An 18432-nucleotide genomic window follows, 5' to 3' on the forward strand; every position below is an offset into this window, starting at 1 on the left:
TTCTGACTGTATTCGGTTTTTGTTTTTCCCCATCCTTGTTGAGTTTTAAACTTTGAATATATGAAAACATTAGCATGGTTCAAATGTAAAAATAATATCAAAAGTATAATCAGGAAAGTCTTGTTCTCTCTCCTATCTCTTCTTTCCCTTTCTCTCCCCACCCTGTAGGTAGCCAGTTTCTTTAGTTTCCAGTTTATCCTCCACAAGTTTCTCTTTTCAGGAATAAGTAAACATACATTTGTTCTTCCCCGCATCCTTCCTGCAAAAAGTAACACACCATCTACTTTTTTGCATCTTCTTCTCTTTCAATTAACAACATATCCTGAAACTTGCCCCACAGAACACTCCCTTACTTATTTTAACAGAATTTTTCGTTATTTTACAATGCTATATTTTCCATGACCTCCAACAGTAATTAAATTTTTAAGTTTTCTTATGCTCACTGCACTGTCTACATTTTCTACTGCATTCTTTTGTTTGTTTGTTTTGGAGGTCTTCCCTTAATATCCACTGACATTTAAGAATTGTGCATTAAGACCTGGCTGGTGTAGCTCAGTGGACTGAGCGCGGGCCTGCGAACCACAGGATCGCAGTTCGATTGCCAGTCAGGGCACATGCCTGGGTTGCAGGCCAGTTCCCATCAGGGGACACGAGAGGTAACCATACATTGATATTTCTCTTCCTCTCTCCTTCCCTTCCCCTCTAAAGATAAATAAATTTTAAAAAATAATTGTGCATTTTTAAAGATGACTGGAATCTTTATGCACAGGAGTGGACTTTTCTTTTTATATATATATATTTTTATTGATTATGCTGTTATGGTTGTCCCATTTCCCCCCTTCATTCCCCTCCACCCTGCACACCCCTCCCCCACCATTCCCCCTCTTTAGTTTATGTCCATGTGTCACAAGTTCTTTAGACTCTTTATTTCCTCTACTATTCTTGCCCTTCCCTCTGTCTATTTTCTACCTACCATCTATGCTACTTATTCTCTGTACCTTCTCCTGCCTTCTCCTCCTCCCACTACCCTGTTGCTAACCCTCCATGTGATCTCGTTTCTATGGTTCTGCTCCTGATCTAGCTGTCCTCTTAGTTTGCTTTTGTTTTTAGGTGTGATTATTAATAACTGTGAGTTTGCTGTCCTTTCACTCTTCATATTTTTATCTTCTTTTTCTTAGATAATTCCCTTTAACATTTCATATAATAAGGGCTTGGTGATGATGAACTCCTTGAATTTGATCTGATCTGAGAAGCACTTTATCTGCCCTTCCATTCTAAATGAAAGCTTTGCTGGATAGAGCAATCTTGGATGTAGGTCTTTGGATTTCATGACTTGGAATACTTCTTTCCAGCCCCTTCTTGCCTGTAAGGTCTCTTTTGAGAAATCAGCTGACAGTCTGATGGGAACCCCTTTGTAGGTGACTGTCCCTTTATCTCTTGCTGCCTCTAGAATTCTCTCCTTCATTTTAATCTTGGCTAATGTAATTATGATGTGCCTTGGTGTGTTCCTTCTTGGGTCCAACTTCTTTGGGACTCTGTGAGCTTCCTGGACTTCCTGGAAGTCTATTTCCTTTGCCAGGTTGGGGAAGTTCTCCTTTATTATTTGTTCAAATACATTTTCCACTCATGGCTGTTCCTCTTCTCCTTCTGGTACCCCTATAATTCGGATGTTGGGATGTTTAACGATGTCCTGGAGGTTCCTAAGCCTCTCCTCATTTCTTTGAGTTCTTGTTTCTTCATTCTTTTCTTTTTGGTCATTTCTTTCTTCCTTCTGGTCCACTCCCTTGATTTGAGTCCCAGTTTCCTTCCCATCACTATTGGTTTCCTATGCATTTGCATTTGCCTTCATTTCACTTAGTTTAGTCTTCATTTGTTCCTCTAATTTGTGACTAAAATCAACCAATTCTGTGAGCATCCTGATCACCAGTATTTTTGAACTGTGCATCTGATAGGTTGGTTATCTCTTGGTCGCTTAGAAGTATCAGCTCTGGGGCTTTGAGTTCTTCTTTAGCCATAATGTTTTGTCCTCTTCGCGCCTGTTATGTACGAGGGGCGGAGCCTTAGGTTGTTCACCAGGGCGGGATTGTGACGCTGGATTGTGACGCTGTATGTGGGGGCAAGGTTAGAGAGGGGCAATGGCGTTTGTTCTGCTCTCTCTCAGATTTCGGTCCCCTCTGCTGCTTCCTGCAAGCAAATTGGCTCCTTCTGGTGCTTGTTCCCGGATGTGTGGACTTGTGCACCCTCTAGGACCCTGTGGGTCTCTCCAACGAACTCTCTGTGAGTCTAGGAGCCTCTCCCTGCACCTCAACCCCTGAAAGTTTTTCCAATTGGTGCTTTTAGACTTTAATTCCCGCTGCTGGGGCCCTGGTTTGCATGGTCTGTCTCAATGCTCCCTCTTTTGCCTTGTTTATCTGCATGCAAATGTGTGACCACGGACCACAGCCGCCTTGTGCCCTAACTGGGTCTTCCTGTTGCCACTCCAGGCCTGGGATCTGCCAACCACCACCTGCACGCCTGGGTGGGTCTGGCCACTTTTTCCTGCCCGACCCTGCTCACCAGCCATTGACTCCACCCCTCTTACCAGTCTGGCTGAATGGTTCATTGTTGTCGGTCTTCCATACAGTTCAATTTTCTGTCTGTTTTCGTTGCATTTTTGTTTCTAAAACTTTGTTGTCTCTAAACTTGGTTGTGCGAGGAGGCACAGTGTTTCCACCTATGCCTCCATCTTGGCCAGAAGAGGAGTGGACTTTTCAACAGCTGGGTTTCACTGTAGAATGACCACATGGGTACCTGGTCATTTTGTCAGGCTCCCCAAATTCAAAAACTTTTTTTATCTAGGGCTAGTATTTTTTTCAGAAAAGAATCCTCCAATTATCTGATGATGAGGGAAGGAGTAATGATAATCGAAATAAACCAATGGTTTCCAAGGTTCTTGGACCCAGTGGCTGAAGAGGGCCTGCAATCTTGTTTTTGGTATCTTTTGATTTCCAGTTAGTTAATCTCCCCCCTCTTGGTTAATTTTCCTGGTAACTTTCATGTGTCCAGAGCTTCTCTGACTCAATTTCCTAATAAGCAAAAAATCTAGCCTCTTGCCAAGGCTGGGGAATGGTAATCACCAGGCTGTGGGGGATGAAGAAGGGCCTTGGGGATGATATCTCTTAAGTAGACTCAACACTAATACTACAAGAGACTGCTGACGAGGCAAATGAAATCACATTAGTTTCACTAGAAAATAAAAATCTCTGATCTTCGTAATGAAACAATTACAAAACCATCAAATTATAAACCCAAAGAGGTTTTAGATACAGGTGCCATAATCATTAATAAATTAGTTCCAATTATAATCCAAACTCCAAGCGGCAATGTTGTGATATAACTATATATACTGCGAGCCTCATGGCATGAGGCAGGTAAGCACATGACTGCTAAAATACTTCTAACATTTTATACTTATAAGAAAGGACTCCATTGTATTGGAAAGTTTAGTAAAAAGCACAAAATAGCAGACTTTCTTTCAGATTCTTGAACATCAATGAGATAATAAAGCATATTCACACAATTTCCCATAAAACATTCTGGTACAGTCATATTAGGGGAAAACCCATTTTATTTTCTAATGAATGCAAGCTGTGATGAACAAATAAATAAAAAGACCTAGGGTCTCCAGTACCTAGGTAAATTATAAAGGAAATAATATATACACCACAGAACTGAATATTCTATAAAAAATTTTAGTGGTGTGAAAAATTCTCTCAATAAATTAATATACAAAGTATATGAGAATTTTTTTCCTCCCTTAATTCCCAGTCTTCAAGCTTTTGAAATGATAAAGAATTGAAGGTTTATTTATTAGAAGGGAAAGATAATCATCATATAAAAGGCCGATGGGAGGTGAAAAACCGAACAATGTTAGACGTCTCAAGTACTAGGGGGTGGGAATAAGTCCTTACAGAAACAAGAAGAGAAAATGTATTATATTTTTCAAATCTAACAATCACAACTGTGGTACCCTGACTTGTTTAGAACATTTAGAAAGTACACTTTTAGCCCTGGCTGGTGTGGCTCAGTAGATTGAGTGTCGGCCTGCAAACTGAAGGGCTGCTGGTTCAATTCCCACTCAGGGCACATGCCTGGGTTGTGAGCCAGGTCCCCAGTGTGGGGTATGGGAGAAGTAACGACACATTGATGTTTCTCTCCCTCTCTCTCTCCCCGTTCCTCCTCTCTCTAAAAATAAATAAAATGTTAAAAAAAAGAAAGTACACTTTTATAATAATTCCCTCAGAAGAGAGAAAGTGTGTTGTCCATTTTGTTACTTTCCCCATGAGGAAAAAGATAAAATGGCCATGTTTTAAAATGACCAGTTTACTTTGTGATATTTTATTTTATATATAGATTATGCACAGATATTAGGAAAATATAAAGTACAGTAAAAACTCTGAGCAAAGATTCTCTATGTAGGAAAAATGAATGAAGTAAAATTATCTTACAATACATACATCCTTTAAAACCTGCTTCTATCATATGAAGATTTAATGATTTCCTGATCTACTTTTGCTTTTAATACTTTAATAATGAGTGAGTTAATACAGTTTATTCCTTCTTGGATGTGACATACATTATTTATTATCAAAAGGAAGCAAAAGCAGAAGCCTATCAAAATTCAATCTCATTCAAAGAACACACATTCTGTATATTCCTTTCCAAAAAATATTTAATTCGCTTGTGTCTGTTACAGTTCCCAATGTTGTTAAAATACTAAACTTTAAAGTTCAATCTCTTACCTGGTCCAAGACAATGATTTCATCTGCATCAACCACTGTTGACAACCTGTGCGCAATGAAAATGGAAGTTCTGTGTTTGACTGCATCCCTCATGGCACCCAGAATAATCTGCAAGTTGGGCAACAAGAGTGGAAGGGGAGAAAAGGTCTATATATTAGGTAAATGTAAATTAAAATCCTCACACATTCCTTAAAGGGACATATTAAATGCCAACAAAGTTCACATTATATAAACCTTATACCACTGCCAAATATGTGACCTAAACTAACAATAACTAAGAAGAGGAGAAAATCAACTAAAAACAAAAACCAAATATGACCACATCATCATAGAAAAAAATCACCTTTAAGATAGGCAACATTTCTTTCTATTACACAGTCTAAAAGAAGGTGGATATTTTCTATACTTAAAAAGAAACAAACCACAGTGATGAATCCAGTGACATTAGGAGCACAGCCAGGTATGATGCTTACCTGGCCAAGGAGGGCAAAACTGAAATGAGGACTCGAGAAGAAAAAATAGGAGAGTCAAAGGGTACAGGAGCATTTGCTTTTCCTTAGTTCAAATTCAGAGGACAGAAAGAATGACAAAGACAATTGTGTATGCCTAACTTGAAGAACTTCTTTTTGTTTTTCCTGTTTTTTTTAAAGAAAACTTCTTTTTCAGTCCTGGCTGGTGTAGCTCAGTGATTTGAGCGCGGGCCTGTGAACCACAGGATTGCAGTTCAATTCCCAGTCAGGGCACATGCCTGGGTTGCAGGCCAGTTCCCGGTTCCCAGTAGGGGACGCACAAGAGGCAACCATACATTGATATTTCTCTCCTTCTCTCCTTCCCTTCCCCTCTAAAGATAAATAAATAAAATCTTTAAAAAAACTTGTTTTTCAAAAGCATTTTGTCTTCCTAATGCATTCTGGAAAATACATTTTTGTTTACTGCCTGTAGAGTATTAGGGACTTGTGTATAGATTCAAACTATATTTGGAAACGTGGGTCCTAGTACAGCTAGCTAGTTGCAAACAGCCAAGTGGAAGATGTGAATATACCAAATGGCTTCTTACAGATATTTCTAAATATCATATTCATTAAAGAAATAAAATTATCAAGAGTACATGGTTACCCAGGAGAAGAAGACCTTATATTTTACTATTGCATGCTGAAAAGAAAGTGCAGTACCAATTCTAAGAAATATTGTGATGTTTTTGGGGATTCTACTTCCTAACCATCAAGAAATTAAACTCCCTGGACCTTAAAAAGGACCATAGAGATTTACCGAATCTACTGTAACTCATTCCCTTGACAGGGGAGAAGGGGGTGTCTCAGCTACCTCTTAATGCACTATGCTCTGTGAGATAATAAACCTAAGTGTCTCAAATAATGACTGTTAAGTTTTGATAAATGTGGATGACACATGTTTAAGTATAAAGTTCTTATAAACAAATTCCTACTCTGCCTAGGAGTAGGGTCTGGTCCTGCTTAAGATTCTCCTTAAATTTAACAAATTCTTATGTCAAACAATTCACTCAGAAATTAAACTGTTTTAAACACATGGCATATCAAATAATGAGCCCAGTGTCTTAACTCTATATGCAAATATTATGTCATACATGCTGAAAAACTGAAATTAGGCCTAACCTTCAACATTAAGTTTTAACTATGTATTCAAGTAAGATATAAGTGAATGGAAGCAACTGACAAATAACATCTGGCTATCTTTAATGGTAGACTAAGGGCGTTCATTCATGAAATTATCGTCGCAGTTAAGACTTCTGTATTTAATTCAAGGATGTTGTTAAGAAGTCTAATGTAGTTGACAGGTAATGCCATGACATCAGTGTCACACCATCTTGGTATGTCACAATACTTGTGAAATGAACATAAATTGGTATCAGCACTGCAGGCGGGGTGCACCTCTTTTGCACCTCAGTAAGTTGTTCTGTGATAAGTGAAAGGTTGCCTGGTGTATACTATATAACAGTCATTGACATGATTTGTTTTAATTAGTATTAAGTGGCAATAGCAGAGAAACTAAAACCTTCTTCCTTTGTCAGCACATTAGAGAATTCCTACAGCTTTGCAAAATGCAAGGATAATACAAGAGCATAAACTGCCACACAGTTCCCAAAGAAGACATGTTTGAAAATGGACTTAACAATGCAATTGTTCAATGGTAGCCGGCATTCTTACTATCAAAACTTGGTATCTGGGGAAAAAAGGGCTAGATATTTTGCTCCATAGTACCTCCTACGTCAGTTCACTCAAAATACAAAAGAATGTAGCCATTTTACTGAAATTTCCAAGGAGAAAAAGTAAGCATAGATAATTGAAGAACTTTGTATTTTCCCAATCATTTACCTCTTCAGTGATTGAGTCTAATGATGAAGTGGCTTCGTCATAGAGAATGACTGGAGGGTCCTTCAAAATGGCTCTTGCAATTGCTACTCTTTGCTTTTCTCCCCCTGGTAATAAAAAAGTTAGTTTAAGGAGGAATAACACAAAGACATGTTTTATGTTTCTAGTATTTCCATTGAATATAACCACCAACTAATACCTTGAACATTTATCTCTACTCCTGACCACTGTTCGTTTCACTCAGCTGTAAGAATCTAAGTTTATATATGACATCCTTTGACAAAATACATTCCCTAGAACATAAATGTAATTCTGGACTCTGAGTTCATGGCAGGTAAACAATGAAGAGGGGAGGTAATAACTTTGATTCCACAATATTCCTTTCACTAGAAATATGCTCATTACATATTATTTTATATGTACTTTATATTACTTTCCAAAGAATAGCACTCAGATAAAAAATTTTCACTAATAGAAAATTAACAAAGCCAAGAACAAATTCAATATCTGATGCCTGAAATCCTGCACACATAAAACTATGAATATCTAAGTTTATCTCTTAACATTAAAAATTACCATTCTTACCTGGCTGGTGTGGCTCAGTAGACTGAGCGCTAAACTGCAAACCAAAGGATCACCAGTTTGATTCCCAGTCAGGGCACATGCCTAAGTTGTGGGCCAGGTCCCCAGTAGGGGGCGCTTGAGAGGCAACCACACACTGATGTATCTCTTCCTCTCTTTCTCCCTCCCTTACCCTCTCTAAAATAAAATCAATAAAAAAAAATTTTTAAGTACTATTCAGCCAGGAAGCTCAAGGATTTTTAGTCATTTTCACAGCACTCTTGAAAGTTAAGGGTATGTACTAGATACCTCTTATTTCACCTTAGCTATTGGCTACTGGGCCTCCAGCACATCAGAATGTTGGAACAGAAAGGGCTTTGGGTGGTAAACAAAATGCAATATACAAGTAATATATCATATAACTGTATGCTTAAATCCTATATAATTTTATTAACAAATTTCACCTGGATAAATTTAATGAAAAAATAAAAACTTACTTTACCAGAAAGAAAACAGAGGCCCAGAAAAGTTAAGTGACTTGCTTAGTCACTTAAAAGGTCACAGAGGAGGCTCTGGTAGAATCTAGACTAGATCTAATGGACTCACAGTCCAATGCTCTTCCTATCACAAGGTGCAAGCATACATTTATTTCTCAATATGCTCCAGTGAAAATGAAGCAACATTAATCTCTTCACTGGGACTCCCGTAGGTCTAAGGTCATGATCAGTCTCACACAGAACTATGGTTGGAAGTACAGGCACACTTGTGTTATTGCACTTTGCTTTACTGCATTTCACATATGCTGCAGTTTTTTTTTTTACAAATTGAAAATTTGTGACAACCACACTTCAACCAAGTCAACTGGTGCCATTTTTCCAAAAGCATTTGTTCACTTTGTATCTCTGTGTCACATTTTGGTAATTCTCACAATATTTCTAACTTTTTCATTATCATTATTATAATTATTATATTTGTTGTGGTGACCTCTGATCAGGGATCTTTAATGTTACTACTATAATTGTTTTGGAGTACCATGAACCACGCCCATATCAGATAATGAACTTAGTCAGAAAATGTTATGTTTGTTCTGACTGCTCTACCAACTGACCATTCATTCCATTTCTCTCCTTCTCCTTGGAACTCCCCGAGACACAACAACATGACATTAGGCCAGTTAATAATCTTATAATGGGGGAGGGGGGTGGGATGGGAGTAAAAGACAGAAAACTGTACTTGAACAACAATTAAAATAAAAAAGAAATAACCTTATAATGGCCTCCAAGTGTTCAAGAGAAAGAAGTACTCACACATCTCTTACTTTAAATGAAAAGCTAGCACTAATTCGGCTCAGTCAGGTGTTGAAAGCTGAGACAGGCTGAAAGCCAGGCCTCTTGTGCCAAACAGTTAGCCAAGTTGTGAATGAACAGGGAAAGTTCTTGAAGGAAATTTAAAGTGCTACTCCAGTCAACACACAAATGGTAAAAAGTGAAACAGCCTTATTGCTAAGATGAAGAACATTTTAGTGGTCTGGAGAGAAAATCAAACCAGCCACACCATTCCCTTAAGGTAAAGTCTAATCTAGAGCAAGGCCCTAACTCTCTTCAATTCTGTGAAGGCTGAGAGGGGAGGAAGAAAAGTCTGAATCTACCAGAGGCTGGTTCATGAAGTTTAAGAAAGGAACCAGTCTCCATAACATAGAAGTGCACAGTGAAGCAGCAGGTGCTGATGTAGAAGCGGCAGCAAGTTACCCAGGTCTAAGTAAGATTATTAATAAAGGTGGCTCCGCTAAACAACAGATTTGCAATGCACACAAAATGGCTTTCCTTCTATTGGAGAAGATGCCATCTAGGGCTTTCATAGCTTGAGAGGAGAAGTCAGTGCCGGCAGTGCCTGGCTTCAGAGCTTCAAAGGACAGGCTGACTTGTTAATGTAGCTGTTGCTTTTAGGTTGAAACCAGTGCTCACTTACCTTTCTGAATATCCTAGGGCCCTTGAGAATTACGCTAAATTACCCTGCCTGTGCTCGATAAATGAAACAACAAAACTTGGATGATAGCACATTTGTTTACAACGTGGTTTACTGAGTATTTTAAGCCCACTGTTGAACCTATTCCTCAGAAGAAAAGATTCCTTTCAAAAATACTGCTCATTGACAATGCACCTGGTCACCCAAGCGCTCTGATGAAGATGTACAGTGAGATCAATGTTGTTCTCATGCCTGTTAACACAAAATCCATTCTGCAGTGCATGGATCAAGGAGTAATTTTGACTTTCAAGTCTTAATATAGCTGCCATAGGCAGCGATCCCTCTTATGGACCTGAGCAAAGTCCATTGGAAACCTTATAGAAAGGATTCACCATTCCAGAGGTCGTTAAGAACATTCGTGATTTATGGGAAGGGGTCAAAACATCAGCATTAACAGGAATTTGTAAGAAGTTGATGCCAATGCTCATGGATGATTTTGAGGGGGCTGTCAAACCTTCAGTAGAGGAAGTGACTGCAGGTGTGATGGAAATAACATGACAACTAGAATTAGAAGAGGAGGCTGAGGATGTGACTGAATTGCCGCAATCTCATAATAAACCTGTAATGGATGGGGAGTTACTTCTTATGAATGAGCAAAGAAAAGTGGTTTCTTCAGACGGAATTTCCCCCCGGTGAAGATACTGTGAATACTGCTGAAGTGACAACAAAGAATTTAGAATATTTCATAAACTTAGTTGATGAAGCAGCAGCAGCTCTGAGAGGACTGACTCCAACTTGAAATGAGCTCTACTGTGGGCAAAATGTTATTAAACAGCATCACATGCTACAGAAAAAAACGGTCTGTGAAAGGAAAAGTCAAGTGATGAGGCAAGCTTCACTGTTATCTTATTTAGCCACCCCCAAACTTCAGAAACTACCAGCATTGATCAGTCAGCAGCCATTAACAACGTGGCAAGACCCTCCATCAGCAAAACAATTATGAGTAACTGAAGGATCAGATGTCAAGGATCAGATGATTGTTAGTATTTTTAGCAATAAAATATTTTAAAATTAATGTATTATATTGGTTTAAGACATAATTCTATTGTGTACTTAACAGATTATAGGGTAATGTAAACTTAACATTTATATGTACCAGAAAACCAAAAAAAAATCATGTGACTCTCTTTGTTTTGTTATTTCACTTTATTGTAGGGCTCTGGAACAAAACCCAAAATATCTTCGAGGTCTGATTATGTAAAAAATGGGGTTTTGCTGGATATACCCATTTTCACTTCTTTTTTGTCCATTATCCATTAATTTATTAATGTCTGAAAACCTATTTTTTACTTCAGTAACCTCTTCAGGAAACAAGTTCCACTTTTTGATTATCTGAACCAAGTACTTTCTTTTTTTTTTAATATATTTTATTGATTATACCATTACAGTTGTTCTATTCCCCCCCTTCATTCCCCTCTACCTGCACACTCCCTCCCCCACCCTTCTCCCCCCCTTAGTTTATAACCACGTGTCTCAAGTTCTTTAGGTTCTATATTTCCCCCACTATTCTCACCCTCCCCCCTATCTATTTTCTACCTACCATCTATGCTATTTTCTGTGCCTTCTCCCCCCTTCTCCTCCTCCCACCCCCCTGTTTCTAACCCTCCATGTGTTCTTCATTTCTATGGTTCCACTCCTGATCTAGCTGTCCTCTTGGTTTGCTTTTGTTTTAGGTGTGGTTGTTAATAACTGTGCGTTTGCTGTCCTTTCACTGTTCATATTTTTCATCATCTCTTTCTTATATAAGTCCCTTTAGCATTTCATATAATAAGGGCTTGGTGATGATGAACTCCTTGAACTTGACCTTATCTGAGAAGCACTTTATCTGTCCTTCCATTCTAAATGAAAGTTTTGCTGGATAAAGCAATCTTGCCTGTAGGTCTTTGGATTTCATGACTTGGAATACTTCTTTCCAGCCCCTTCTTGCCTGCAAGGTCTCTTTTGAGAAATCCGCTGACAGTCTGATGGGTACTCCTTTGTAGGTGACTGTCCCCTTATCCCTTGATGCTTCTAGGATTCTCTCCTTCATTTTAGTCTTGGCTAATGTAATTATGATGTGCCTTGGTGTGTTCCTCCTTGGGTCCAACTTCTTTGGCACTCTCTGAGCTTCCTGGACTTCCTGGAAGTCTATTTCCTTTGCCAGACTGGGGAAGTTCTCCTTTATTATTTGTTCAAATAAGTTTTCCACTCGTGGCTGTTTCCTTCCCCCTTCTGGTACCCCTATAATCCGGATGTTGGAACGTTTAAAGATGTCCTGGAGGTTTCTAAGCCTCTCCTCATTTTTTTGAATTCTCATTTCTTCATTCCTTTCTGGTCGTTTGTTTCGTTCTTCCTTCTGGTCCATTCCATTGATTTGAGTCCCAGTTTCCTTTCCATCACTATTGGTTTCCTGGACATCTCCCTTCATTTCAATTAGTTTAGCCTTCATATGTTTCTCTAATTTGTGACTGTACTCTACCAATTCTGTGAGCATCCTAATAAATAGTATTTTAAACTGGGCTTCTGAGAGCCTGGCAATCTGTTGGTCGCTTAGAGTTATTGGCTCTGGGACTTTGAGTTCTTCTTGAGCCATCCTTTGGGCTATTTGTGCCTGTTAAGTAGCAGGAACGGAGCCCTAGGTTTTCACCAGAGCAGGGCAACTCAGTCGCTGGGTTGTGAAGTCGTATGTGGGGGCGGGGTCAAAGAGGGACAATGGCTTCTCTCCAGCGCCCGCTGCCGCCGCAGCGACCCCCACCAGCACCGCAGCCACCACCGTCACCAGGGCCACGCGCCCCGCTCCTCGGCACGCGGGTGTGTCACCGCTGTCAGCCCTCCACCACTGGGTTTGCCCCCTGGGGCCTGTGTGGTCCGTCTCACTGCGCGCGAATGTGCGACCTTGGTCAGTCTGTTCCGCACCCCGACTAGTTCTGGGCTGCCTGCGCTCCTAGGTCTGCCCTGCCTGACCCAGCTCTGCTGCTGGCTCCACCTCTTACCGTCCTCGTTGAACGGTTCGTAGCTGTCGGACTTCCGTATAATTCGGTTTTCTGGCCTCTGGGTGTGTGGTAGTTCACCAAAACTTTTGTTGTATCCAAACTTGGTTGTGGGAGAAGGCACAGTGTTTCCACCTATGCCTCCATCTTGGCGGAAATCTGAACCAAGTACTTTCTACTTTTATTTGTTCTGCAATTATTTTCAACTTGAAAAGGGGGTTCCTTATATGTAATATTAATGACTAAGATTATATTCATACTATCCACATTCCTCCCCATTTCATAAGACCAAAGCCTCCTATCAAAGCAGGCACCATGACAGAACTATCTGCTTATCTACCTAACAACGCAGCAACAGAAAGCTTCTGAAAAAAGGAGAGACTCAGTCCTGGCTTGTGTGGCTCAGTGGATTGAGCACTGGCCTGTGAACTAAAGGGTTGCTGGTTCAATTCCCAGTCTACCTACTGGCACATGCCTGTGTTGTAGGCTAAGTCCCCATTAGGGGGAGTATGAGAGGCAACTACACATTGATGTTTTTTCTCCCTCCTTTCCCTGCTCTAAAAAATAAATAAAACATTAAAAAAAATAAGTTTGCCCTGGCTGGTATGGCTCGGTGGATTGAGCACAGGCCTGCGAACCAGATGATCGCGGTTCGATTCCCAGTCAGGGCACATGCCTGGGTTGCAGGCCAGTTCCCAGCAGGGGCCAGTTCCCAGCAGGGGATGCGCCAGAAGCAACCATACATTGATATTTCTCTCCTGTCCTTCCCTTCCCTTCTAAAGATAAAATAAAAATTAAAAAAAAATAAGTAGACACTCAGAGGAAGGATTAGTTCTGTTTTTGAGATTTTTAATCAATATTAGTGGGGTGACACTGGTTAACAAAAGTATATAGGTTTCAAGTATACAATTCTATAGTACATCATCTATATATTGCGCTGTGGTTTTACCACCAAAAGGTTTTTGACATGTGTCCCAAAGTTCAAAAGGAAACCAACCCAGTTCCAATTTTACTCAGTAGAATTTTAGAAGTTAAAGAACAGCATATATTTATATCTACCAGAATTATGATCAGAGATGCTAAATAATGTACTGCTCATTTTGAGATGTCCGCTTGTAAGGTGATAGGTACTAAGTAAGAGCAAAATTTCCTTAGCCATTCCTACCTTCAAAGGCATGCTGAGAGGGAAAAATGATTGGGGCATGGAGTGTGACACAGCCATCGGTGTCAGAGTCTGAAGTTGGGGCAGCTAGTCTACACTACATGACAAATTGGGAATTTCCAGAATTAGACAAACGGGCAAATAATGGGAGAGTGGGCTAGCTAATTGACAACTACTCCTATGAAAAGCAATGCTAAAGCATAAACATGCACTGGAATCATAGAGGCACCTTATACTACTGGGTAATGACCAAATAACTATTACAAATCAACTTAACTTGAAAATAAACTTGCTTAACATTTTCGAAACCTACATCAAAACTTTCTAATAGATCGTAAATCTCTTAAGAGAAGATTAACTCATGCTTCATCTTTTTAACTTTCAAAGGGTTAGTAGATTGTACACGGTATATACCTAATCAATGTTGTGAATAAATGACGCCAGTTGTAACAAGGAGGAATGAGGTTTCATTAAAATTCATGCATACTATTCTTTATTCCCTTTTTGCCTTATCCCCATCCCTAATCTATACACTTCCTCCTCAAACTAAAAGAGGATGAAGAATAATTGTAAAGGATGTAGTATGTTTCCATAAATTACATTAATACTTTCAGGCATTAGATATCATTGTACTCTAAAATTCAAATAATGAGGACAAAGAAACATATTTATAGACCCTCCAAATAATTCAGCCATCATTAAACCTTACCAACCTCGTAACTAAACACTTAAATAGAAATGTACGAGCCCCCAAATTTCCCTGACCGCTGAGTGAAAAAGGGCGTAACAATGAAGATGGCTGTAAGGAGAGTACAGCAGGTAAGTGTATGCTGTCAGATGGGTACTAGACTTACTGGGGTGATTATTTTGTAAAGTACATGGAAGTCCAACCACTGTGTTGTACATCTGAAACTAATATAATATTATATGTAACTGTGATTGAAAACAGCTACAAAAAAATTTAGCAGTTACGTATATCTACTATGAGCAGGTCTAAAGTACTGAGAACATGACATAATAATCTAGGATATTGCCCTGGCCAGGTGGCTCAATTGGTTGGAGCATCATCCCATACATTAAAAGGTTGTGGGTTCAAATCCCAGATGGGGCACATGCCTAGGCTGTGTGTTTGATCCCTGGTTGGGGTGCATACAGGAGGCAACCAATTGATATTTCTCTCTCACACTGATGTTTCTCTCTTTCTCCCTGTCTCTCTAAAATCAGTTTTTTAAAAAAACAGATCTTTGGGTGAGGTTAAAAAATGTAAACATAATCTAGGAAATTATGATGAGGTATGCTACTTACCACCAATTACTTCTCTCTACTCTTACTACTTTCCCAAGTGAATAGTGATCTGGGCTTTCCTTTAATATTAAGAATATGAATAATAAGTTAATACTGACTTGAGCATATATACATAACTTACTCTTAAGCATTTAACATGCTTGCAGCTTCACGTGGAAAAAAAACTTGCATGACTTAAGAGCAGTTACTTCTAGCACTACATATTGGATTGCTTACAGTGATGGACAGGACACTGGGGACCTAGTCGAAAGCATTTGGATGAGCAGTAAGTTTGAATTCTGCTACTACATTTTCTAGAAAATGGCTCAGACAAATTAAAGCTTGAAGGGAGTATCCAAGGGGGTGAGCAGATTTAAAATCTGATTACCTGAAAGCTTGAGTCCTCGTTCCCCTACTTGGGTGTCATATCCATGAGGCATTCGAAGAATCGCATCATGGAGTCCAGCTAATTTTGCCACTGCATACACATCCTCAGGTGAAGCATTAATGTTTCCATATAACAGGTTGTAGTAAATGGTGTTATGGAAGAGGACGGCATCCTGGAGCAGATAGATAGATAGATAGATAGATAGATAGATAGATAGATAAGACACACAGATATAGATATATACCCACACATACATTTATGGTCATCATAAAAATTATTAAAATAACAGTAAAGACATAAAGTCATAACGAGTAAAACATGATAAGTGCCTTTACCACCCCCCCATCCCTGCAATTCCATTTCCCTTTCCCAGAGCTAATCGCTATGAACAATTTGTTGTGTATCATTCACATCTTTTTTCAATTCATTCAGATGCCTAAACACAAGCTTTTTTCTAACACAAATGGAGCTATACTATATGCATTACTTTGCAAATTGCTTTTTTCACTTGACATACCCTGGAGATCGTATATATCAGTAACAGAAACCTACTTCATTATTTTTAACAGTTGTATAATACTAGGACATATCATTTATTTATCCATTTCTCTGTGGATAGACATCAATGTCGTTTCCAAATTTTTGTTACTACAAAGAATGTTGAACTAAAATATCACTGTATATATGACATTGTGCACCCACGTATTTCTGTAGGAAGGATTCTTATAAGCAGATTGATGAGTTGAAAGGTAATCATACATTTACCCATTGACGGTTTGGCACAACTACCTTAAAATGCTCTGAAAAGTATGCATTCTAACCAACAGTGTATGAGGGTACCAGGTCTCTCTCTACATGCTCAGCATTCCTGGATATTACTAAATTTTAGTTGTGGCTACTTTAGGGGTAAAATGTGCTTTTTGTTTAAATTACCATTTCCCAAATTCCTAGCAAAGTAGAATATGACTTCATATGTTTCTCGAAGCTTTTAAATTAAACTTAAAACACCGAAAACAAAGAATTTAGGGACTGTGGGTTTTGTTTTTGGAGAAAGTTCATTGCAAATATCCATTCCCTATCTCAACTTATTCTGACATGGCAAACTAAACCTAATTCAATTAGAGCATCCATCTCCCGCTTCTCTTTAAGACTCCAATAAAATGAATCCATTAGCTGACATTAACCAGGACACTTAATTAAGGCTTCTTTAACATCATAATCAACCCAAGTTTCAGATATTTTAATCATTTATATTCCTACTACTAATACAGAACATTCTTTTATTGTGTTAGTACTTAAGCTTAATGAGCATAATGCTCTATAAAGAAAAAATACTTATTTTAAAATATTTTATATTCAGAAAAAGTTAACAAATGCTAGTCAAAAACAAATGCTAACAAAAACTTTGAAAATACAAAAAATAAGGTAAAATAAAATTAAATAATCTATAATCCTACCAGCCAGCAATAACTACTATTAACCAAAATGTTTCTCCTATCTTTTTTCTCTATTGACACATATTCATTTAATATTATAAAACTGGGATATCATGTTTTGTTTTGGTATCCTCTTTTTCAGGATATTTTGCTCACACTAAATATTCTTTTTTTAAATATTTTATTTATTTATCTGTAGAGGGGAAGGGAAGGAGAGAAGGAGAGAAATATCAATGTATGGTTGCCCCTCATGCATCCCCTGCTGGGAACTGGCCTGCAACCCAGGCATGTGCCCTGACTGGGAATCGAACCGTGATTCTTTGGTTCACAGGCCTGCGCTCAATCCACTGAGCTATGCCAGCCAGGGCTAAATATTCTTTACAAACATGGCATTTACAAATGGCTGTATGACATTTGATGTTATGATAATTTAACAAGCTACTCGTTGTTGGACATTTATATTGTTTCTAACTTCTGGTGGTATAAATACTGCTGTAATGAATATCTTTGCATATAAAAATCTATTCATATCTGTTTATTTCATGACTAAAACTTTCTAGGGGTAAAATTATCAAAAATAAAAGGTATGAGTATTTTTCAGGCTCTTTATACATATTGCCAATTTGTTCATCAGGAAAGCTGTATACTACCACTAGCAAAACAACAGAGTGGCCATTTTATATAGCCCTGCCCAAACTGGATGTTAGGAATTTTAAAATCCTTGCTGATCTAGTAAGTAAAAAATGGCATCCCATGGTTGATTTAATTTAAATTGCTAAGACCTCCAAAAAGAATGAACATTTCTTTCCTTTATTGACCACATATATTCTTCCTTAATGAATAAAATGCTTTATTTGTCAAAAGAAAATGGTGAGAATTCAGTTACACATAGTTAATATGGATGAGGACACTGAGCACTAAGTAGGCACAGAAAAGAATTCAGTTCACCTGCTATACAGTTTAGGTCACTGTTTTCTAACATACAGTCTACACATGGCCTGTGTCAGAATCACCTAGGTGGCATATTTAAAAATGCAGATATCTGGGCCCTACCTTGCAATCTTAAATGAGAACTGAGGTATGTAAAAGTGAGCTGGAATTTCAATAATCTCCCCAAGTGATTCATGTACACTAACATTTGGGATTCTCAGTGAAAGGGAGGACAGGGTAGAATGGAATGTGTCAGATCACTTGGGGCCCTCTTACAAGTTACACAGCCCTTTCTGATCCCTTTTCTACAGTTCTCCCAGGGATCTAATTCCCATTCTAGGCTGCAGTCTGCAACTAAATCCCAGGTTTCTCTATTGGCTTGCAGCATAAGAAAAACTCACACCCTACAAAGCTATGTCCTTCTTGTCTCCTCAACTCTTACTCTAAATTTATTCCCCCCCCCCCTTAAATTAGGCATTCAGCAAGTACTTGTTTAGTGCTTACTATGTGTTAGGGACTGTGTTTCGTTCCAAGGGGAGAGTGGTGAA

The 18432-nt window shown here is 38.7% G+C and overlaps 1 protein-coding gene across 1 annotated transcript in view; it reads right to left on the minus strand.

Moving 5' to 3' along the window:
* ABCB7 (ATP binding cassette subfamily B member 7) overlaps positions 1–18432 on the minus strand; it is a 103773-nt gene that overhangs the window by 13318 nt on the left and 72023 nt on the right. The window contains exons 12-14 of the mRNA XM_037038602.1: positions 15519–15690; positions 7133–7236; positions 4782–4889 (exon numbers count right to left, since the gene is read on the minus strand). Of these exons, the coding sequence (XP_036894497.1) occupies positions 4782–4889; positions 7133–7236; positions 15519–15690 (384 nt within the window). The remainder of the gene's footprint in view (positions 1–4781; positions 4890–7132; positions 7237–15518; positions 15691–18432) is intronic.

Source organism: Sturnira hondurensis, unplaced genomic scaffold (assembly GCF_014824575.4).
Source record: "Sturnira hondurensis isolate 20B ecotype Veracruz unplaced genomic scaffold, ASM1482457v3 Scaffold0024651, whole genome shotgun sequence".
In the NCBI taxonomy this organism is placed as follows: Eukaryota; Metazoa; Chordata; class Mammalia; order Chiroptera; family Phyllostomidae; genus Sturnira; species Sturnira hondurensis.